The sequence below is a fragment of the Leptonychotes weddellii genome, chromosome 14 (assembly GCF_054177405.1).
Source record: "Leptonychotes weddellii isolate Sample4059 chromosome 14, ASM5417740v2, whole genome shotgun sequence".
NCBI lineage: Eukaryota > Metazoa > Chordata > Mammalia > Carnivora > Phocidae > Leptonychotes > Leptonychotes weddellii.
In genome coordinates, this window is record NC_138382.1 from 51,349,689 (window position 1) to 51,373,916 (window position 24,228).

At 46.0% G+C, this 24,228-nt stretch overlaps 1 protein-coding gene across 1 annotated transcript in view; it reads right to left on the reverse strand.

The window, feature by feature from the left end:
* The window catches only part of GABBR2 (gamma-aminobutyric acid type B receptor subunit 2), a 341,390-nt gene that overhangs the window by 123,369 nt on the left and 193,793 nt on the right, over positions 1–24,228 (reverse strand). Inside the window, exon 7 of the mRNA XM_081803256.1 lies at positions 10,789–11,025. Within this exon, the coding sequence (XP_081659382.1) occupies positions 10,789–11,025 (237 nt within the window). The remainder of the gene's footprint in view (positions 1–10,788; positions 11,026–24,228) is intronic.

Genomic DNA, 24,228 nt, shown 5'->3' on the forward strand with positions numbered 1-24,228 from the left:
AAATAAAAATCTTTAAAAAAAAAAGATTGCACCTAATGGGGGGGGGGGTTAGTGTTCAATGGGTACAGATGCTCAGTCTGGGAAGATGAACAAGCTCTGGAGATTGGGGGGCTGATGGCTGCACAATGAGGAGACTGCTTCATGCCACTGAACTCTGCACTTACAAGTAGTTAAGGTGGTAAATTTTATGTATATTTTATCATAATAAAAAAAGAAAGATGGGGTTAAAATGATTGAGGGCCACTGTCATAGAAAAAGCTTTATAATGTGAGGGATCAAAACAAATAGCCGTAAAAGAATTAAAAAAAAAAAGATCACAGCTGAGTGTGAAGGGTGGTGCTTCAAGTGGGCCCGTCTGAATGACGAAGTTACGGGTGATTTTGATTTTCTTTTTGGTGCTTGCCTGTACTTTTTACATTTTCTTTCTGATCAAGTATTATTTTCATAATCCGAAAAGGAAACGTATAGGTTATTTTTGAATACATGAACGAGAAGAAAATGGAACACGGGGTTGCAAATACCCTTGCTCCCCCAGTCAGGGAAGAAGTGAGTAAAATGTAAGGAGCTGCTTCTGGGACTGGCTGGCCACACTGAGAGGCATAGAACTTTCCCCTGGGCAGTAGAAGCTGGACGTCAGGGAGAGTTGCCCACCTAGAGATGAGGGGCCAGGGCCCTGGCTCCAGCCCCACCTCACACTAGGGCCGCAGACTCCCCACCTGCACAGTGGGTGATAAGACATGCTGGTCTCACTGGCTCCTTTCAGCTCTGTCCTTCTCTGGCTGGGATTCTTTTGCCCCCTAATGGAGGAGAGCTTGTCTAGGTGTAGGATAACGGTTAACCGCGAGGGTTGAAACTTAGCCCAGGCTGTGTCTTGTGTCCAACCTTGGGTAAATTATTTAACCTCTGAGTTTTCTCACCTGCCAAATGCTGGTAACAACAGTCTCCATTCTGTGGGGTTGTATTAGTTTGCTAGGGGCTGCCTTAACAAAATATCATAAACTGGGTGGTTTAAACTATCTAAATGTCATGTCTCACAGCTCTGGAGGCTGAAAGTCCAAGATCAAGGTGTCGGCAGGGCTGGTTCCTTCTGAGGGCTGTGGGGGAGAGTTGGTTCCACACCTCTCTCTCCAGCTTCTGGTGGTTTGCTGGTAATCGTTGGTGTTCCTTGGCTTGTAGAAGCATCACCCCCTCTTTGCCTTCATCTGCACGTGGTGTTCTCCCCGTCTGCGTGTCTGTATCCAATTTTCCTCTTTTTATAAGGATGCTAGTTAAATTGGATTACCCTACTCCAGTAGGACCTCATCTTAACTAATTACATCTGCAATGACCCTATTTCCAAATAAGGTCACATCCTGAAGCACTTCGGGTTAGATATGGATTTTTAGGGGGACACAACACAATTCAACCCATCACCAGAGTTATTATAAGTATCAGATGAGATAATGCATTTCAGAGCTTAGCATAGCACCCGGCATATAGTGAGCGTTCAAAATTATAGCCATTCCCATTATCATGACATTTGTCATTACAGTGATTGTTACTATGACCGCCTTGTCACTGGCTCCTTCCTTTGTTTCTCACAGAGACCTGGACAGTGTCTGTACATAGGGCTTCTGTTGAAGCTCTCATGAGACGATACACTCCCCCACACTGCTTTTCATAAGGAAACAGCTATTTTTTCCCTGACTTGAGAAAGTCAAACTTGCAAGCTTTGGAAGGCTAGGCATCAATTGAAACAAATTGCTAAGCCACATTATTTTGATCTTTCAAATTTATCTGACAGCAGAAGGAGTAGGTTTCTTTCCTGTGCTGTACATTATCTGCAGTCATTTGTAATTGTGTTTAAAGAAACGGGGGCGGGGGGCAGCCACGCGGCGCCTAGGAACACAAGATTTGGAGACACCTGCCTTTAGAATCAGAAGAACTAGGATGTGATGCTGAACGAGGCTCACCAGTAACACGGGGGGAGCCCAGCAAAGCCGGCGGAATTAACAGAACACCTAAATGGTGAAGAACATGGGCTGCTGAGTTAGCCAGATTGCACAGTTCTGAATCAACTCTTGTCACTCGCTGCCTGGAGGATACTGGGTACATCATTTATCTTTGCTCAGCCTGCTCTTAAAAAAATCTATGACATGGTCATTAATTATCGAAATCCTTCATTCATTAAACAAAGATTGATCAGGTACCTAATATGTCCCAGGCACCCAGCTCTAAGTCTTACAGGAGGCCCTGTGGGGGGAAACTGTGGTGAGGCAGGATGAGGGGGTGGGAGCTGTGATTTTAAATAGGGTGTGGGCGAGGCCTCCCTGACAAGGTGACATGTGGGCGAGATGGGACAGAGGGGAGAGAGCAGGACACAGCTCATTGGGAGGAGGCTTCGGGGCATGTGGAATTACCCATCCCCCACCTGGTGGCTGTTTAGAGCATTACATTCAATGACATGGGTACCATGCTTAGGGTGCTGCCTGGGATGCAGTAGGAGCTCATTAATTGATAGCTATTATTAGCATTATGTTAATAAATGGAATTGCACTGAACAATGAAGGCGACTATAAATGTACTCTGTGCACAAGGGTAGTCACACAGTGATGATGATGATGATAGTTATTTATGGCTAGCAATTACCTCTAGAAAATACTCCTGACAGTCTGAAGTCACAGAGGGCCCATCAGCAACCCCTCTCCCCCTCAGGCCCTACGACTTGAGCCCCAGAGAGACAGGGATGGGAGAGACCAGGGAGCGGGCTGGAGGGTGGGTTTCTCTCCTGCCTCTCTCCTGCCTCAGGAGCCCTGTCCCCAGCCCCACACATACACGCTGGGGAGATTTCCACAGCCTGTGTGAAACTCTGATGCCGGCCATCACAGCAAGACTATGGGGATCATTATTAGCAGATTCAACAACTATAGATCCTGTTAATACTTCTCTTGTCAGTTCTAATTATTTATTGGGCAGAAGTCTTTTTAGTTTCTAGAAGCCTGGAAGGCAGCAGACTGGGAGAGTGTGACGGAATTTCTCAATCATGTGTGGATGCTATCCAACAAAGTTAATTCAAGGTTACCAGTGGTGAAGAGCTTCTACCAGGTGTAAAGTGCTGGGTGCAGAACGGTGTGACCAGAGGCATGAAAAGTGGTCCCTGCAAATCTGGGAGCTGCTAATTCATCAGAGGAGGCAAGTACGGCTCTCCCACAGGCTGATGGCAATGGGCAGGGCCAGGAGTGAGAGGCAACTGAGCATACTCAGGGAGAAGAGTCCAGAACCCTCTCCCCGGTGTGAGGGAGGTGACGGGGGAGGGTTGCTGCTAAACTTAAAGGCAGAGATGACAATTAGGTTACAGGAAAAATTCCCTCTTGAGAATGTTTACATTTCCCATAATGATACCCGGGTGTCTTCAACTGGGTCCTCCAGAAGCTCCAGAAGCCCAGGACAGGGAATTGTGTGCAAGTGATTTTTTAAAAGATGTGTTCTCAGGGGCGCCTGGGTGGCTCAGTCGTTAAGTGTCTGCCTTCGGCTCAGGGTCCTGGGATCGAGCCCCGCGTCGGGCTCCCTGCTCGGCGGGAAGCCTGCTTCTCCCTCTCCTACTCCCCCTGCTTGTGTTCCCTCTCTCCTTGTCTCTCTGTCAAATAAATAAAATCTTAAAAAAAAAAAAAAAAGATGTGTTCTCAGGAGAAACTTGTAAGGGAGAGAGGAGAGAGAAAAGGCCAAGAATGTGGTTTCGGGTGAGGGCCAGCCTCAGCCTAATCCCACGGGGAGCTCTGGAGAGTGCCTAGCCCTGGTGTCATAGGACCACACCAGCTAGTCACCGAGGCAGGTCGCTGGGCTATGGTGTGGGTCCCAGGCACCTCCAATCACCCAAGGTGTGAGCCACCAGCAGGGAGACCTGCATAGCTAGGGGCTGGGCAGACCCGACCAAAGCCCTAAAAGAGATCCCAGGAGATCTGGCTGGGACACCAACAGGATCTGCTGTAGCTAGCTTTCGTGTGTAATGCTGAGTGCTAATTCTCGGGGCCGCGGGAGTTTGAGCCAGACTAAAGAGAGGAACGGAAGGGGGTCTGCAAGCAAAAACCTTCCACTTCTAAGGTGAGTATCAAATCCCCAGAGTGAATGGCAGCAGGTAGAAAACTGGAAGTGTTCTTGCTTACAGGCAGGGTTGACGCCATTCTGTTTTGATATTAAACCGCCACAACCTTAATACAAGTTAACTGATTTATTATTGAGACAATTAAATAAGATAGTATATGTATAAACAGACTGGCACTTAGTAGGTACAGAACGATTGTTTTGCTGGACTTGATTCTGAATACTGCTTGATTAGACCCACATAAACTCTGTTCTTTGAAAAGTCACCATGGGGACAGCAGTAGTAATAATAATAGAAATAATGATGTTGCAGTTTGGGGAGCTAATCACCAGCATTACTTATCCGTCTCAACCCTATGAAGTAGGTTATATTTCCCTCCATAGATGAGAGATAAATAATCTCCCTGAGGGCACAGTGGACTGTGGCCTCCTTTTGTCTGACTTCACAGGTTTGCATTTCCTGTTGTAATTCATCACTGCCATGCCCCGGGCCATGGTACATTTTATCTGAGTTTGGGGCAGGGGACAGGGGAGGGCATTTGCCAGGTTCTCCAATCAGCTCCTCGGTAAAGTTTGTGTCTGATACAATTCCCCGGAGCTCCCAGAGTCTGGGATGGGGCGGAGACAGGTGGGGCGCAGCGGCAGTTGGGGGAGGTGCTGTGGCTCCTGGGAACAGCCAACAGAGACTCTTGAAAGCAAGGCCCTAAAACAGGAAAGCTTGAGTGGCGTCGGCAGCTAGCGCGACGTCACTGGGACAAGCGCCATTTTCTAGGACTTACGGTAGACACATCACAGTCAGACTGCTGCAGAGCTTCTGACAAGTTCCTAGTGATAGCCTCGAGTACAAAATCGAGAAACAGCCAGAATCCTGATAGTCCAGGGGATGGAGTCAAGACTGGCGGAATGACCAGTCCCAGAAGGAGTCAGATCCGGGATTGGTCAGGTTTTCTCTACTCCTGGGTCGACTTCCTAGTGCTCTGTTTCTTATCTCACTCAAATTCAACTGGAAATGCTGATACCAGATACAAATCACAAATGGGTGGCTGGTGCAAAGCCTGTAGGTTAACATGTCTTAGAGAATAAGACCAGGAGTCCGAAAGATGGGACAGGCAGGCGAGATGGGCTAACTCTAGCAAGATGATGTTTCACTCATTCGTGTGTGTGTGTGGTATGAAGTTTCCTATTTAGATAAAAAACCAACTGCACAACTTCAGCATCCCAGTAGGACGAGGCAGCAGTGTGCGTGACATAAAAAAGGGGCTTCAGCTAACATCCCCCTGGGACGAGGATCTCACTGGCTTCCCCTAACTACCTACAGTCATTGGAATTCGAACCAAACTGAGTTTACTCTGGCATTGCCACTATCCAGGCAGGATGGCAGGGGGAACACGATGGCAGTATTTGAGTCTTAGTGGAGATAATTTCTTTTATACGAATCTTGCATAATGATTTGAAGTTTAAGGGACACACCAGCGGAGGCTGGATTCCTGTTCACCAGCAACAAAAGCAAATAGATCAATAAACTCTGCAAATCACCATCTGTTGTTCTTTGTCATCTCCTTGGTGTGACCATTTAGACATAACTGCCATTAGACGTGACATGCCCGAAGCTGAGGCTGCTGGCCTCCCCCGACAGATGTTACACCAAGATGTCCAGACCCATAGGTGGTTGAGAGGCTGGGCAGACGATGAAGAATGGGGCTATTATTTGGAGGAACTTTGGATTGCTTCTACATTAGGTCCATCCATGGGGAGTGAGGAGGCAATCACAGGAAATAGTTTAGAAAGAATGGGCCCTCTTCTTATAATCAAAGATACTCCCCAGGAGCTTCTTTCAGTTTCTCCATGGCCAAATGCTCTTGAAAGCCTCATAGCCCCCAAGCAAACTTGGTGCATACCCTCAGTAACTTTCCAGGAAAAATACAATGAGATTATATTAATTTAGCCTCCATCCTAGGTACCAGGAAGTAAATATGATGTCATTTTAAGAGACAAATCAGAAGGAACATTTACTAAAGGGGGTATACTGTGAGTTAGAGCCATCATATCCTAGGGTGACATGCCTAGAGGATTTGTCCACTTGAGATCTGGTATGTCATCCTTGTTTTAAGAGACTGGAAACTGGAAAAAATTAAAAAGTGATCACCTGGGGCACCTGTGTGGCTCAGTCGGTTAAGTGTCTGCCTTCAGCTCAGGTCATGATCTCAAGGTCCTGGAATGGAGCCCCCAGTCGGGCTCCCTGATCAGTGGGGAGTCTGCTTCTCCCTCTGCCTCTCCCCTGGCTCATGCTCTCTCTCTCTCTTTCTCTCAAATAAATGAAATCTTAAAAAAAAGTGATCACCCAAAGAAAATGAAGGCTTTGATTTTTACCTGGATACTTAGCACATGTTCCCAAGCATGTTTTGAAGAGTTATGGATATAAGCTGGTCGATGAATTTAGTAAATCCTTGGTAGGAACACCTAATTAGAGGGCATCTGTTAAATCGCAGTATATCACCATCAGTCCTGGGCATGGAGGAGCCCAGCATTGCATCCTTGCTACCCAACACATGGCACAGTGTGAGAACGCAGAGCATGGGCACCTTGCAATTATCCATACATGGAGTTCCGCTTACTGAACTGCAGGAAAATTGAGGACAGCCCTCTGGTCTTTACTCCCATAAGCTGAATGGAATCCTTCCTCCAAGGGCCTTGGACAGACCTTAGATAGTGACCAGCCATTATTCATCTACTTGTCTATATCCCCCACTGGGCAGGGAATTCGTAAGGGAGGGACCATACCATTAGTCCTTTCCATGCTTCCAGCTCCCAGCACCCAGCCCAGGGGCTACTAAAGGAGTGAATAAATGTAGGAACAAATACATCTCTGACAGGTTTAAAATCAAAAAGTGTGTGTGCATGCGTGGGCACATATATGTGGGGGCACATCCATCAGAGCCCCAAGCAATTCTCAGGGTTACTATCTGAGAATCACCAGGACTACTTGTTAATAATGTGAATTCCTTGGTCCTACCACAAAGCCACTGGATCAGAAGTTCTGGGTGGGGCTGGGAAATCAGAATTTTTAAGGAAGTTCCCTGGGAGCTTCTCATACGTCTAGAAGGTTAGGAATGTTGCCCTAGAGGAAACCTGCTGAGCTGGGATTCTCAGAATGCTCTGGGCTTTTGATACCTTAAATAGCCAACTCCAGCCTGAGTTTCTGTTCACACATTTGGCAGAAGAGAAGTTTCCACATGGGGAAGCATTCTGAGATTTGCAGACCATAGAGAGGTAAGAGATAATAATAACAGGACCCAAACTGAGAACAGCACACTCAGGGAATCAGAGGCAGGCGGGACCCCCCCAGGCCATCAGTGTGCAGGTGGGGACACAGAATCCACATCCCAGTGCTCACTGAGAAGGGTAGCTGGGAGGAGAGCTCCTAAGAAGGTAAAACAGAGCTGGGCCCCAAGCTAACGCCAGAGTTCCCATTTAGGACGCATGGAAGAAATGGAAGAAATCTCTACTTTAGCATGCCAACCAGGAACCACAGGCCCGGCTCCCAGACCAGAATGTGCACACTGAATCAATTGAAATTGAGTCACGGATATAATTAATTTAATGTGTTTAAACGATTTTCCGTATAGTAAACATGCTGAATGAGGGTGACCCAGAATAAAGTGCCTGCCTGAGAGTGGAAAAATGGACACCACATGTGCCGTATAATGAAAACCTTTCAGCAAATAGAAAATGCTGCAATTTATTTCCGCCTCCTGTTCCTTTCCTTTCCAACTCTTTATTTATGGCTGAACTTGGCCTTCTGTGGTCTCCTTGGACCACAGAGACACTTTATTTTGTCAGAAGACATCCTTTCTTCTCTGATCAGAAGACAATTTTAATGAAACCTGTCTGCGGCCCCGTGACAAGCACATATTAATATGTGACAAAGGGGATCAGGACGAAGGGGAAAAAATAGTGCAGAACTGTGTCCCTATTGTAATCCCTTTCTCCAGTAAAGGGGACCGTGCAAGATGAGAAGGGAAAGGAGGTGGCACCGGGGGTGGTGGGGACAGGACCCAACTGAGCCACCATCCTGGCTCTGCCAAACCGTCCCTCCGTGGGACTTTCCAAGCTCCCTCTCTGGACCTCAGATACTCATCTACAACACGAGGGGGCTGAACTTGAGGATTTTAAAGAGCGCTTTCAATCCTGACATTCGCTGAGTTAGGAATTACAAACCAGAGCGGGCGTAAATGTGTGTCAAGGAATTTCTCATTAAAAAGAAACTCATCTTAAAGCCACGTAGAGTGTTGAGGCGGTCTTATCTAATTGCTCATCAAGTGGGGATTATGTGTTATTTGGCTTAGATGAAAGGGAGCACTTGGAAGTGGTTAAAAATGATCTCCCACTAAGAAACATCAGGCATCTGGGCAAAATGCCGAGTGCTAGGATGAGGAGGGGCGCCGAACGCTTCCTAGATTCTGTAGCTCTCTATCCAGCTGTTCCAGCTGGAGATACTATGGATTCCTTCTATTAAATAAGAAACAAAGTGTGGCAGAAGTGTACCCACATTTTCAGACAGCTCTGCCACAGTGCTCCTGGTGGAACAGGCGAGTCCCACCCTCTCTGAGGCTCAGTCTGTGTTTGTACCAGAAAAGGGAGGACCTCTGGGGTACCTGTGGGGCCATTCTGGGGGCGGGGGGCTGGGAGAGGGTCCTCAGGGGCTGCAGGAAGGGAGGTCGAACAAGCAGGGCCCTGGGCTCCTCCTCCTTTCAACTGAGAGGCTTCTCTCTAATCGGTATTATATACCAGCACCACGTGAGATTTTATAAGAGGATCTGAGGATAAAAAGTTTTTTTTGAAACCAAATTTTTGAAAGCCACCCAAGTTTACCGTCTGAATCCAGGCTGCGCTATAAACACGGGTATTGCCCGTAACTATTCAGAGCCTTGACGTCTGAACCGTGGGAACAGAGGCCAAGAGCTGTTGGGTCCAGAGTGGCTCTAGTCTGGGATTTTGGAGATCGCCTTGTTTTCAGCAAGCCTCCGCAGCTTCCCCCGCCCCCCAGCAGCGGCGCTCAAACTCCAGTGCGCATTAGCACCACCTGGAGGGTCGGTTGCAGGGGGGGCCCCCACCCGAGGCTCTGCTTCACTGCATCGGGGTTGGGCTGGAGAATGTGCATTTCTAACCAGCGCGCAGGGTGCTGCTGGTCGAAGCGCACTTTGAGAATCAGCGGCCTGTAAGCTGAAGGCCAGCCTCCTCAGCTTGTTCCTTCAGAAGTGCGCCCCAACTCACCTTCCCAGCCTCACCCTCCTCCTTTCCAATTATCCCAACAAAGTAATTGTCCCTGCACACACTCACGCATATCTCCCTCGCTCACCACGCTCCATCTGGCCAGACTGCCGGCCCCCTCTCTGCAAGCCTAAGGCAGAGCACTAGTGTTACCTCCCCCAGAAAGCTCCCTGACTTTCTCATCCGTGGTCCCAGAAGCCCCTCTGGGCTCATACGCTTTCTCCCATGGTGCCGAGCCCTTTTAATTTTTATTATCATCTGTGTCCAGCTCTCGCCCCTGCACTTGGACCGCGGGCTCCCATCTTATTCACTCGGCATCCACATCATTGTCTACACCCTCACTACCCGCACCACCCTGGCTACCAGACCAACAACCAGCAAGCCCGAGCGCGCACACAAAGGAGTATGAACGTTTAAGAAATACACCAATCAACTCATCTTGTCTATTCTTCTTACTACCCCAAGACAGACTGATTCTCTAAATGGCTCTTTAAGTTAGAACACAAGACAGGAGTTTAGCCATTTTAACCTATTCTTTAGGCAAATTTCCCTTATTTTCTGAGAGCAGAATCAGTAACAAATACATCATTATGAGACATGACTAACTGCCACTTACGTCCACTACCAGCAGGTAGTATAATGCAGCAGTTAAGAGCTACACCCAGGTTCAAATCCCAGTTTTACTTCTGATTGGCTGTAGAACTTAAATGCTCTGCACCCCAGGCTCCTCACCTCTGATGGTAATAATAACAGCATCTACTTCCTATGGATGGCATATGGGTGCAATGAGATCATTATTAACACTAACAACCCTAGCATGGGCCTAGCATCGGGCATACATTATTGCATCTAACCTATCTGAAGTGCTTAGTGAAGTATGTAGCCCATAATAAACATTAAAGAAACATTAGCAATTATTATCATTGCGAGACGTATATTATTATCCTCATCTCCCGGAGGAGAAACTTGAGGCTCAGAGCAAGTAGCCTGCTCAACAAATATTAGCAGTTCTTACCTTATAATGGTCAATCTTTATACCTACCTCATGAGGTAGGTACTATTTCCATTTGGGGAATGAAAACTCTATGGTTCGGAGACGGTACCTCGAAAGACCCAGGATTTGAACCCGACTTTGGGTCCAGAGCTCTTGCTACCCACCCCATCCCCCACCTGGTGAATTTCAACTGCTCTGTGTACAGTCAACTCACTACGCCCTTTGTAATCCGTGAGCTATAGAGAGGCATCTTCCCAGCCTGTCAGAGAGCATCACTGAACCTGTCCCTCATTTCGGCAGCCGGGCAATCCTACAACCCATAGGAAGTATTTCAATGATCGGAGAAAAGGGACCTCGTCTCAGAGGCATGTGACTCAGCCCCTCTTGCCTTGTACATCTCCAAGGGGCACGAAGGAAAGCACAGTCTGGGGCGTGGGACTCACCGTGACCCCGAAGAAATTGGTCTCATTCATAGCATTGAGGATGATCCTGCCCAGTGTGTGGTCCGTGTAGTTGAAATCCTGGATCCGCTGGTGCCGGCTGCTGGCGTGCAGCGTCTCCATGGCCCTCTGCAGCGTCTTGGCAATAACCCAGATGCCATCGTAGGCGTACCCGTGGAACTTGCTGGGCCCCACGCCTGACCGCTTGTTGTTGTACTCTCTCTCATACTGCTGTGGCGTCTGTAAAACGGGGCGGGTGGGGGGACACCAAGTTATAGCCAGCAGGGACATCAGGCACGCGGTGCCAAGAACGGACGCTCTCCAGTGCTTACTGCAGGCCAGGCCCGGTGCCAGGCTCTTTGAGGCCATTGTCTCATTTAATCCGCACAATGACCTCATACAGTGGGGACTATTATTGTCCCCATTTTACGGATGGGAAAACTGATTCAGGGAAGTTGACTTGCCCAGGATGACACGGCCAGTGAGTTGCAAGGCTGAGACTTGCACCCTGGCTGTCTCGCAAGGCTAGGGTGAAGGGATAATGCACCCGCAGTGGGCCTCCTTGTGGTATTTGCAGGGCCTGGAGCTATAGTACCAGTGGAGGACCACGTTCCCTATGTTCCTAAATATTTAAGTTACGGACCAGCAAATAAACTGCTCGATAAAATATTTTCTATCTCCCCATCATAATGAATATATCTTCCTAATGATCTGGAAGGGCAAGTTTGAATTCAGCATTCCGGGGCTCCTCCGAGCTTCAGGCGGGACACAGGGGCACAGGGGGAGCCGGCCTTGCCGTGGGGCCCACCCCTGCAGCCCAGCCAAGCTCGGTGCACACCTCCTCCCCTTCCAACATCAGAGACCTTTAACTACCCCAGAAGTGCAGCTCAGCCTCAGGAGGGCCGGCCCTGGCAAGAGGCTCCCTGGCTCTGGAAGTGGTTCCAGCTGTTTGGGCAGGGCATTCAGGGTGTGATGTAGGAGGGAGGGGGTGGAGGCTCGGGGGTGGGGGGTATGTCCCAATGGCTTGTGGATTCTGAGCCCCCGGGGCCAGAGCGAGGCCTGCCTAGAGCATGGGGCCCAGGGCCTGTCCCAAGTGCCCAGATGTAAGGGCTGTCCTGACCCTATAATGTGCCCCTCCTCTTTCCTCTTCTGTAATACAGCAAGGTCTGTGAATAATTCAGCATTTTGTAAAAAAGCATTTTTTTCCTCCCATTGAACTGAATTTCATAAAAGAATTTCATTGGTGATATTAACATTCTGATTGTAGCCATAAAGTCATGAAAACCTTTTTACTCCAGTTGCTGAGGCTTACACATCCAAAGGGATGCCACCCCAGGGAAACCCATCACCCTCAACCTTTCCATGGGCCTCTCAAGTCACTTCTGAACTCCTCTGCCAGAAATGTCATCAGAGCCCATGGCTTAGTCTTCAGAAAAAATCTCTTTGGGAACAAATCACATGTAGAAACCATTGACTCATTGTCAGTTTATATTGGGAAGGGCTCGTAGAGATGGCCACACATGCTCCCTCCACCTGCAGCCTGAGGCACAGAGAGGTCCAGAGACTTGCCTAAGGTCACACAGCTTGTGTGTGTGTGTGTGTAATTACACTGGTCCCATTCCATCTCTGCTCCTTCATTCCTTATTGACTTCTGAGGGCATAATTGTTTTTTGAAAACTACCCCGAGTTATTTGGGGCCAGGTCTAGTGCCCAAGAAGGGTGGTGAGGCTGAGCCCTCGAGGGCTGGGTGCCCGGGTGAGTCTCTTGCCCTTGGTTCACTCACACGTGCCTGGGGACAGCCAAGTGCCTCCAATTGTGGACCCTGTAGGTGAGGAATTCTGCCTGGCCAACCGGGAATGCTGGTCTCCCAGCAATAGCGCTCCCTCCTTCTTTGCTTCAGCTCCCACTGGATGACTCAGGTCTTATCCCTGTTGACAGTTTTCCTTGGAAATGTGTCATGTCCAGCCATCACATTTGTTCATCACTCAAAACACACAGCAGAAGCTCCTAAATCCAAGGGTTCCTCAAGGAGGCAGCACTATCTCTGTCTCTAGCCTCACTCAGGGCCTTTAGCGGCTCCTCACTGTCCCTCATACCCTCCACCCTCCCGCTCTCAGCTCTCCACCCTCCTCCCTCCTCCCCGCGGAGCATGCGGGGTCCCTTATGAGGCGCACTCTCTCCCTTAGACCTCTTGGGTCCTTTGATCACATCAAGTTTGTTCGTACCTCGGGGCTTTTGCACCAGCTGTTTCCTCTGCCAGAAAGCTTCCCCAGCTCGTTGCATGATATTCTCCGCATTCAAATGTCAACACTTGTCACTTCTCAGGGGTGGCTTCCCTGACCCACCCTTTCTAAAAACCCCTCACCCCAGGCATTCTCTATCCACTGGTTTGATCTTCTTAACTGCACTTTTCACTGCCTGCAACTTTCCTACTTATGCGTCTGTTTGCCCATTGTCTGTTGTTCCAGCCCCCCCCCCTCCTCCCCTCCCTCCCACAACTAGAATTAAGCTCCATGGGGTCAAGATGTTTTCTGTCTTGATCGCTGAGGTATCACCAGAACCCATGGCGATACCTACAGAGATCCTTCCCAAGCCTCAATTTCTCCATCTGAAAAATGAGGAGGTGGGATCAGGTGATCTGGAAGTTTCCTCTTGGCAACATAGGTAGGAGCCTGGCACAGTGGTAAGGACAGAGGATTTGGAAGCAGGCAAGCCTGCCCTCCAGCTTTGGCTCTGTGGTTTGCTAAGTGTGATGTGGGGCAAGGTCTTACCTCCTCCAGGTCTCTGTGTCCTCCCTTGCTGGGTGGCCATGCGGATTCAGTGACATGACGCGTGCAAAGTGCCCAGCCTAGTGTCCAGGACATGCTGCTGCACCACAAATGTCACCCACTAACAGTAGAGGTGGCTGACTGGACCCGGCCACCCAGGATGCCCCGAGGAGCCCAGGTTGCGTTGACATCTGTGCTCAGGGGGGCCAACAGTTCTCTGGTGCATGCACGCCCTACCTTAACTTCCTTAACCAATCTCCAATTATTGGACATTTAGGCTGTTTTGAATTTGTCCCAATTACAGGACTACAAAAAGCATCCTTGTATCTAAATTTTCTGAACACATACTGGTACTTATTTTTTTCAGAATAAATTCCCAGAAGTATAATTGCTGAGGCAAAGAGTATAACAAACTTAAACACGATTCATCCATATCTGGGCCAAGATAGTCTCCCCAAATATGAGAAATTAAAATCCCCCTGGGTATGAAAGTACCCATTTCCCTGCATCCTTGACAATAATAGCTATTACAATGTTAAAAATCTTCAGTTTGTTAGGTTAAGAAAAAAAAGTGCATCCACTTTTAATTTTAATTTGCATCGCTCTGACTAATGAGTAGAGTGAGCTCCTTTCAAGTACGGATAGGCAATTTTTATTTCTTAGGTGCTTTTCTTTTTTCTACCATAAATGTTATGGTAATAGTCACACCTGTCAATGTTTTGTTTAAGTGCATTCTTATTATTTTTCCATCTTTTACTATTTGACTATATTTTCTTTGATTTTTAAAGATGATTTGGGTCTATTTCTGGTTATTAATTTAGCTATTGGCTATGTTAAAAGTATTACAAATTACTTGAATTTGTTTTCTCTAATTGCTTTAAGTATAAAAGTTCTGAGGCCCCCTTGACTTCTTCTCTCCTGGATTTTGCTCCTGTGAGCTTTCTCTGATTAATACAAAAGCATCGAGGGCTGCTGGTGTCTGTATTGGAGTCCTGTTTTTTCAACCTAATAATTATATTCAGATGATGTTTCCAGACCTCTTCCCTACCCAGAACATGCCACTGGGTCATCCTTCAAGGTTCCTATGATCTTTTAAAGTCAGGGGCCCAGACCTGAGGCAAACATTCTCAGTGTGGTCTCACCAAGGGATAAATGAGTATAATCTTTTAACTTCCTTAATGTCGTTTACTGGGGTCATTTTTTGTGGAGACAGTAGGGGGAACAAAATCATACCATTTATTCAGTTTGACCTTGGAGCGAACACAAGCCCCTATGTATACTTTTTACATGTGTACTTATAAATCCACATCTTTCTCTTAACACTGTTCTTCACCCAGGGGGTGGGGGGCAGGAGGTAGGGGGAGAACAATGGAAATATGGCTGTTGACCTCATTTCTGTGGGAAGAGTCCTTGGAATGGGACAGGTGTAGCTAAGCCCCGCAAGGTGACCTCATTCTCACTGTCTTAGCAAAGCACTGAGTTGAAGTCATTGCCACCACATTATATCCCAGGCCATTCATCACTTCCCAGGTGAAGCCAGCACCAATCTCCCTTGGGCAAAACAATGACAGCAGGAAGAAACACTCTCACAATTGTCTGAGAAAAAGTAGTAGTTGTTCTTCAAGCAGGCCTCTGATTATTCAGGGCAGAAGAATTTCTTCCATTGTAGAGCTGACACTGAAGGCTGATTAATTACTCATTCTCTGAGGTCAGGTTTATCATGAGATGCTAAAAGTTTCTGAGCAAATAACTTTATATAGATAGTCCCAATTACTGACAGGTTGTGCTCCAGCATATTTTTGAAAGGCAGTTGTTGGAACTTGGAACATATTTTTCCACAGAAACTATGTTATAAATAGTGGTTAGGCTCCCAGGCTAGCCCACACAAGCTTGCTAACCCACAATGTGACTAAACCTTATGGGTCTGTCATTCCAACAGAACCAAGCAGAGTCCTGCTTTCAGGGAGAGAGGAGCCTCATGGACAGAAGACAGCAGAAGGTGAAGAACCCATCCCCTTCCACATCTCCAGCTGCCATCCCCAGAGTGGCAAAACTGGCAGAGTTTCTCTCTAGCATCCCCTGTGGGATTTTGGAATCCCAGAGTCTCATTTGGGAGGTACACTAGGGGGAGTTATTTAGTCTCCTTGTTCCTGTACCCCAGTCTGCAGATAGCCTGGGGACCTTGTTAAATGCAGACGCCAGAGCCCTACATTTTGATTCAGTATGTCTATGGGATAATTTCAGAATCTGTATTTCTATCAACCTTCTAAGATCTCAAGAATATACAATCGGTTACCACTGATTAAGTCCCTCCTACAATCCGATTATTGGATCTTCTCAATACTAACTTCTAGATGTTTGCTGAACTCCATCTTAGACTCCTCCAGGGCTGAGAAGCTCACCCTCTCTTCAGAAAGAGCTTCCACTTAAGGAGTGCTTGCCATCTAGGAGATTTGTGTTCTGGATGCAGCATCTGCAGCACCTCCCTATGACCTGTATTCTGCATGCAGTGTCTCCTTGTGGAGCTGCGGTAAACATGTCTGTTGCCTCTTATGCATAACAGCCCCTCAGAGCTGAAGGCAGTGGCAGGCTACCCTGTCCCCAGGGTGCTGTTTTCTACCTTTGAAGCAAAATCGTCTCAGTTCACACTTCCACTCTGACGGTGATGAAATGGCTTATATCAGACCAAAGCTCCCATGAAGAACATTCAGAGACGCAGAATAAAACATAAAAATAGCTATTCAAAGGCATCATAGAGCAACCAGGACATCTAGGACTTGAGGAGCAAGATGCTGGAAAGAAGAGAATACTTTGAGAAGAGTCCAGCAATCTTTGCTGTTTCCCCTGGAGGCATTTGCTGATTTGTAGGTAGGAAAGTTAATTGCAAGAAAACAAAGCACTGGGTCAGAGTCCCACAGGGAGGGCAAGACAAAAAACTACAGTTCAGGGTTATCAGGATAGCAAGGCTTGTAGGACCAAGGTGTTAGAGGAAAAAGCAGCACAGAAAAGTGAGCCCAGTATTCAGACTGGCCTTTGCACTTGAAATATTTCATGATAACTAAGCTGCATAAAGCAAGAGGCTGAGAAGCCAAGAAAAAGCAGTGGCTGAGGGGTTTAGAAATGAAACAGAAGTGTTTGGAGTCTCACAGTATCAGGGAAGACAAAAGTTGAACTCCAGGGCCAGTAAACACCCCAGGATTTCAGCTGATAACAATGAAGGGCAAACACTAGGAGTAAGAGCAAACCAAAATAGACCAGGTCTATAAAAACCAAAACCAAGGGGTGCCTGGGTGGCTCAGTTGTTAGGCGTCTGCCTTCGGCTCAGGTCATGATCCCAGGGTCCTGGGATGGAGCCCCACATCGGGCTCCCTGCTCAGCAGGAGGCCTGCTTCTCCCTCTCCCTCTCCCACCCCCCCTGCTTGTGTTCCCTCTCTCGCTGTGTCTGTCTCTGTCAAATAAATAAATAAAATCTTTAAAACAAAAACAAAAAAATAAAACCAAGACTGGAATCATTCAATTGGAATCCAATCAATTCTTGATTGGATTAGGTGATCTTCCCCTAGTCTAGCTACCTTCTTAAAGAGAAATAAATCTTCTCTGAAGAAAGATAACACCATCTGTAGTCTCTATATTTTTTCATCTCCAATTATATTAATAAAATGTAACAGGTACACCAGGAAATAGGACCAAATAATAAAAAGAGAAAAGGAAGGAAGGCAGGCAGGCAGGCAGGTAGGCAGGCAGGCAAAAAGTAAGGAAGGGCATAAGGAAGGAAAGAATAAAGGAAAGAAGAAAAATAGACAACAGAAACAGACTCACAGATGATCCAAATCTTGAAGTTATTAGACATGACTTTAAAAGAGGAACATTTATGTGTTCAAAAAAATAGATGAAAAGATACAGAATATTACCAGAGAATTGGAAGCTATGAAAAAAAAAAAAGAATAAAATGAAGAGTCTAAAAATGAAAAATACGACAACTGAAATTAACTCAATAGATGGATGAAGCAGCATATTAGACAGAGCAGAAAGTAGGTTAGTGAACTAGAAGAAAGGGTAGTAGTGGTAAATAGTTAATAAATATTCAGACTGAAACACAGATGGGAAAAAAAGAGTAGAAAATAAGAAATGAACATAAGATATATGGAATATGTTGAAAATGTCTCACATATATAATTGTTGTCTTGGAATGTGAGGAAAGAAAGAACAGGGAGAAACAATATTTAAAAGGATATTATGCTAGAATCTCTCCAAACACGTATCAATCCACAGATTCATGAAGTTGTATGAACTCTGTGAACTACAATCAAGATAAGCCCAAAGAAAGCCTCATTTTAGTACAGCATAGTAAAATTGCTGAAGACCAAAGCAAAGACAAAATCTTAAAAGTAGTTAGAGAAAGGAAGATGCATTACCTTCAGAAGACCTGACTTAATAGAAACAATGGAAGCCAGAAGACAAATAATGGACTATCTAGAATTCTACACCTCAAAATTAAAGACAAAAGAAAGAAAATTTCAGAGAACCAGAAACTGAGAGAATTTGTCTCTAGCCAACCTGCAGTAAAAGAAAGACCAAGAGGAGTTCTTCAGGCAGAATGAAAGTGATCATAAACAGAAGAACAGAAATGCAGGAAGGAATGAGAAGTAATGGAAAGTGTGAATATGTGAGTAGATCTAAATGAAAAATGACATCAGGGCCAGGAACATCCAGGAAAATCTTAAAGAAGAAGAACAAAGTTGAAAGATTACATGACTAGGTATCAGGTCTTATATAATAAGGTTTTAGTTATTAAGACAGTGGTATTGGTTAATGGATAAGGAAATGGACCAATGGAAGAGAATGGAAAGTTCAGGAACAGATCCACATTATATACAATGATTAATTTATGACAAAGTTGTCACTATAGCATGGGGGTGGGTGGATGGTGAGGATGATGGACTTTTCAATAAGTGGTCCTGAATCAACTGGTTATCCATATGGGCAGAAAATGAATCTTGATCTTACCTCACACCATACATAAAATCAATTTCATGTGGATTTTATATCTAAATGTGAAAAGGAAAAAAAAACTTCTAAAAGATAGGAAAATATTTTCATGATTGTGGGTAGGCAAAGATGTTTAAATAGAACACAGATATACTAATCATAAAGAAGATGAATAAACTGGACTACATTAAAATTAAGAATTTCTGTTCACCAAAATACATCATTAAGGAAGTGAAGGTGTAAGTTCAAGAATGGAGGAAGATATAAATAATACATATAACCATCCAAGGATTCATATGCAGAATTTAAAAAGAACTACAAATCATAAGAAACAGGCAGAGAATCCAAGTAGAAAAAATGGGCAAAAGACTTGAACAGGAAATTTGTAAAAGAGGTATCAAAATGGCCAGTAAAGATATGGAAAGATATTTGACTTCATTAGTCATTGGAAAAATGTATATTAAAACTCAAATGAAATACCACTACACACCCACTAGATTGGCTAAAATTAAAAAGCCAACAATACCAAATGTTGGTGAGCATGTGAACCAACTGGAGCTCTCAATCACTGCTGGTGGGTGTGTAAATTGGTACAACCACTTTAGAAATCTGTTTGGCAGGGTCTACTAAAGCTGAACATATGCATACCCTGTGACTCAGAAATTCCACCCCTACGTATGCACCCAATAGTAATTTGCACATATATTCACCAAAATACCTCAAATACCTAGAAATAAACCAAACACAGTATGTGCAAGAATTCCATACAGAAAATTACAAAACATTTCTGAGAGAAATTAAAAATGACCTTGGTAAATGCAGGGATATACAAAATTCATGTTCATATATTATTAAGTCAATTTTTCCTGCATCAACCTACAAATTCAGTAAAATCCCAACAACAAGTCAGAGCAGATTTGTGTATATGTGTGTGTAAACTGACTCACTGCTCCTTTCCTCAGCTCTGAGGCTGCTGTGCTAATGAAGAGACCACAATTTGTCAAGCACCTATTATGTGTTTGGCACTCTGCAAGATACTTTTCTCCGCTTTACTTTATCTAATTCTTATAAATCTTATAAAAGGTATTATTACCCCAATATTGTAGATAAGAAACAATTTCAAAAAAGTCAAATGACTTGCCCAATGTCATTGTATCACTATCACTATGTCACCCAATTCAGCTGCATATAACTGAAAAAAAAATTATCAGTGACTTAGAGATGGTTTATTTTTCTCTCACGTAAAAGATGTCCATACGTTGGCAGTGCATGGCTGCCATGGCAGCTCCATAGTGTAATCAGGGACCAAGCTCCTACCTGTATGCAACACTACCCTAGAATGAAGCTTCCTTCTCACGGTCACTTCTTGAGCCAAGATGGCTGCCAGAACTCTAACCATCCCATCCACATTCCAGCTAACATAAAGGAGAAGGGAAAAGAAGGGCAAGCTCTCCCCTTAAAGGAGACTTCCAGAAATCCCATATAACACTCCTACTTATATTCCTTGGCCAGACTTAGAATCCTGGCCATATCTAGCTACATGGGAAGCTGGGAAATGTCCCTTTTCAGCTGGGTGGCAACATACCTACTTAAAAACCAGAGTTGTGTTACTGAGGTACACCGGGGGGCTATGGATATCGGTATGGACAACTAGCTATCTTTCAGTCTCCTAGCTGGGAAGTGGTGGGGCCAAAATTCAAATCTAGCCAGTGCCCTTATTACTTGTGACCCTCCAGAGGCTACCACACCTTTCCTCTGGAGCCCATGTTCCTCTGCCACACTACCTGTCCCCCATTGAAGTGAATTCCTAGGGAAGCAAGGGGAACAGGAGCTTTGTGGGGAAGGTGGGAGGCAGAGGGAGCAAGGGGAACAGGAGCTTTGTGGGGAAGGTGGGAGGCAGAGGAAGCAAGGGGAACAGGAGCTTTGTGGGGAAGGTGGGAGGCAGAGGCAGTGGCCTTGTGAAGGGTGGCCTTGTGAAGGATGACCTCCCCAGGGAGCACGCCTACTTTTCCATGGTCCCTTCCCTTCCTCCTCTTTAGACCCCAGAGCTTCCCAGAAGTTCCACGTTCTTTGTCAGGGAGCTCACTTGGCGGTGACGATGAGATGGGTGCAGCTTTTCCTGGGTCATTGGCTCTCCACTAAGGACTCACTTGATTTGTGTTTCCTCCATTTCTGCACTGTTAAATCAACAGTCACGGGTGGTTGCAGAAGCTTCTTGCCAGAAAACATTACAAAACTCTTCCAAAGAATGAGCCTGTGCATTTGATGGGGGATTGGGGCCTCTGAGGTCCCCAGTGATTCCAGGGTTCTGTGAACATCTCCATCTGGTGCCTTGGTCCAGCTGTCTCAGCAGGAGAATGGGAAAAATGTCCAGAGAGGCTGAGCCATCACCAGAGAAACCTGGCCAGAGTTGTAAAGGCTCACAATGGAAACAAGCCTAACGGGACATTGGAAAGGGAAAGCTGACGACGGAAATCACCAATGTCAAAGAGTTCCTATGGAGGAGCGGAGAGGTAATGGGGAGTCTCAGTGAGTAGAGCCAAAGCAAGTGCCCAGAGACTGTCCTCATGAGGTTCCAGAAGACTGAGCTCTGGATGTGTTCGGGGAAGCCCGAAGGTCTGAATTTGTCTCATCATTGGAAATTCCAATAGGAAGAGACTGATGAATGTACTCTGGAGACCAAGGCCTTGTTATTCCTCCTACCAGAACTCTCCTGGGTGCCAGTGAAAGAGTTGGGGATGGCCTGACTGGCAACAGGTGTATGGGAGGGGACACCTCAGAGAACACATTCCAAGAGGGGCCACTGTTGCCTGATTCTACAACTTTCTCTACCAGCAGTCACCTTTATCCCAGGGATCCCAAGGCTAAAGTGACTTACAGCCTTGTCACACAGCACACTGTAAGAACCCAGTACCATATTTACACAGAGCCAGAGGACTTAGCTGTGAGAGGAACCCAGGAGTTATCTGGTCCAAATCTCTCCTTTTCAGTTGGGAAACTGAGGCTGGGGTGGGGGTGGGGGGGAGGAGAATGACTAACTGTTGGAGGCAGATTAATTGGTGGGAATGCCAGGATTTGTGCCAGATCTCCTGAGCACCAGACCCATGCTCTCCTGTATGCCACCTACTAGTGGTGGCTGGCTGAGACAGAAAGGGCTGATTTCGGTGCATTCTGTTCTAAGCTTGTCACAAGTCTTGGGCGGAGAGCATGGCAGAGGGGAAGGGGCTCTGGGTAGGGAACAAGCCGTCCTGGCTTCAGGTCCTGGGGCTGTCTCTGACCTGCTGGGTGACTGTATCAGTTTCCTGGGGCTGCCATGGCAGATTTCCACAAACAGAGTAGCTTGAAACAACAGAAGTTTATTCTCTCCCAGTTCTGGAGGCCGGGAGTCCAAAATTCAGGTGTCGGCAGGGCTGGTTCCCTCTGGAGGCTCTGAGGGAGAATCCATCCCATGCTTCTCTCCTAGCTCCTGGTGGCTGCCGGCTATCCTTGGCATTCTCTTTCTCGTGGTGGCATCACTCCAGTTTCTGCCTGCGCCGTCACATGACCACCTTCATGTGGCAAACCTCCCTTTGCCTTTCTCTTATTAAGGACCCTCGCCATTGCATTTAGGGTTTACCCAGGTAGTCCAGGATGACCTCATCTCAAGATTCCTAAATTAATTATATCTGCAAAGATGCTTTTCCCAAATAAGGTCATGTTCACAGGTTCCAAGGGTTAGGACACTGACCTATCTTTTTAGGGGCCACTATTCAACCCACTACAAGGACCTTGGGTATGACCCTTCCCATTTCTGCTACTTAGCTTCCCTAATATGGATGGCAAGAGCTCACTGACTTGCTTCTACAAGTGTCTGCTTATCTTCATGGATACCGATGGACCCCAAAATATACGCCTCAGCTCAGCAGCCTGTGCCAGACTGAGCACAGTCCCCAGCAGTCATGTATAACACAAATTCAAATTCAAGAACTATTTCCCACCTCTCTAGACCTTCCTTTGACCATATATTCTTGGAGATGAGTAGGGGAACTTGGCTGTGGTCAGACCACAAATAAGAATGCTTTATTCAACCGTGGGCCCCACACCCCAGGGAGAGAGCATTCAACAAGAACAAGCACAGAGGATGGGCTGAGTGGGGAAGGAGTTTGATAAACACAACCTGTTCAGGGCCAGGACTGGGGGGAAGACGAGCAAGGTGTGAAAACGAAGAGGGAGCCAAATACCTCATTAATCAAGAGAAATGACATTTTAAGGCAGTATTTTTAAAAATCAAAATGAATGCAAAAAAAAAAAAATCCATGATGAACAAAACATCAACATTTTAAATAAAGACAAGATCCAGTCTTGCTATTGTGTGACTTAAATCACTTAGTTCTCCCTAATCCCAGTCCTGTGAATTTTACCTTTGTTTAAAATGTTGACGTTTTGTTCATCACGGATTTTTTTTGTGTGTTAATTTTGAGTTTTTAAAAAATATTGCATTACAATACTTTTCATCTTGATTACTGAGGTTTTTAGCATTACCTTAAATTTTGCCCTTAGGTTCTGCACTAGGCATGTGAATTACAACTGGAGGGACTGGGGCTGTTTAATTTGGACAAGGATTGTCGCTGGGGAGATGGTCACCATCCATAGGACCTGTGTGGGCCCTGAGGGACCAGTGGGGGAAATTCAGGGAGAAGTAGTGAGTCCTCTGCTACTGGAAGGATCTGAGAATCTGATGGGAGGTTGGTCTAGATAATCTGTAGGAGAGCCCTAAAACTCTGATTTCAAGAGGCAGATGCCTCAGATTTTCTTGCATAACTTCAATCATCTTGTAACCTCAGGATAATGTAAGAAATGGTGTCTCTTGCTTCAAACACTTCAGAGGCAGGGGCTGGGTGTCCTGGAATTTTGGAAGCTGCCCCATGCCGGGAGCCTGGCACTGTTCCATCCTGGGAGGCCAATGAGTAGGTCACCCACACTGTGGGGTGAAGTGAACAACCCCAGGAATACCCACAAAGTGTTCCATTCCCAGGCACAGAGTTATGGGGGTGAGGTCAGCCTCAGCACCAGTCCTAAATAAAAACCATTAAAATGAAGAAAATTAAAATGCAGGTCAGTGACCTGGGAGATGTTATAAAGTCAGAGCACTACCTCTAAAAGATACTGCAAAAAATGAACTTCCTAAAACGCATTCCCGTGTACTGTTCATATCCGTGCATTGCTCACCCACCCAGTAACATCCATGCTCCTTGGAACGACATTCAAGGCCCTTCTCATGGTGTCTTACGACCCTTACGCTCACAGATTTTGCATGTAATCATTTCTGTCTTTGGTCTCCTAAAGTCCTCAGTTCAGTTATGCTGTCTGCGGGTGTGGAATTTTTTTTCTTAGTTTTTGTATTTTCCTCAAATTTTATATTATTTTGAGATTAGAGTCCAGGGTGTCCCTGGACTCAAATTTCTGCTAATAAACTACAAACTTTGACGTCTTTAAAAATAATACTTACTGAAATAAAATGAGTTCTTTCTGCACATTATTCAGCATCTCAGAAAACTTTCTGTATGCTCATTGATTTTTGCATGAAAATATTTCTTCCAACATTTTCTAGCCAGAGTGTTTTTCCAGCATCCCTCAGGTGCCAGCATGATCTAAAGAGTTGTTTACAAAATGTGTCCTCATGATTTGCCATTTTTTTTGAGAAATC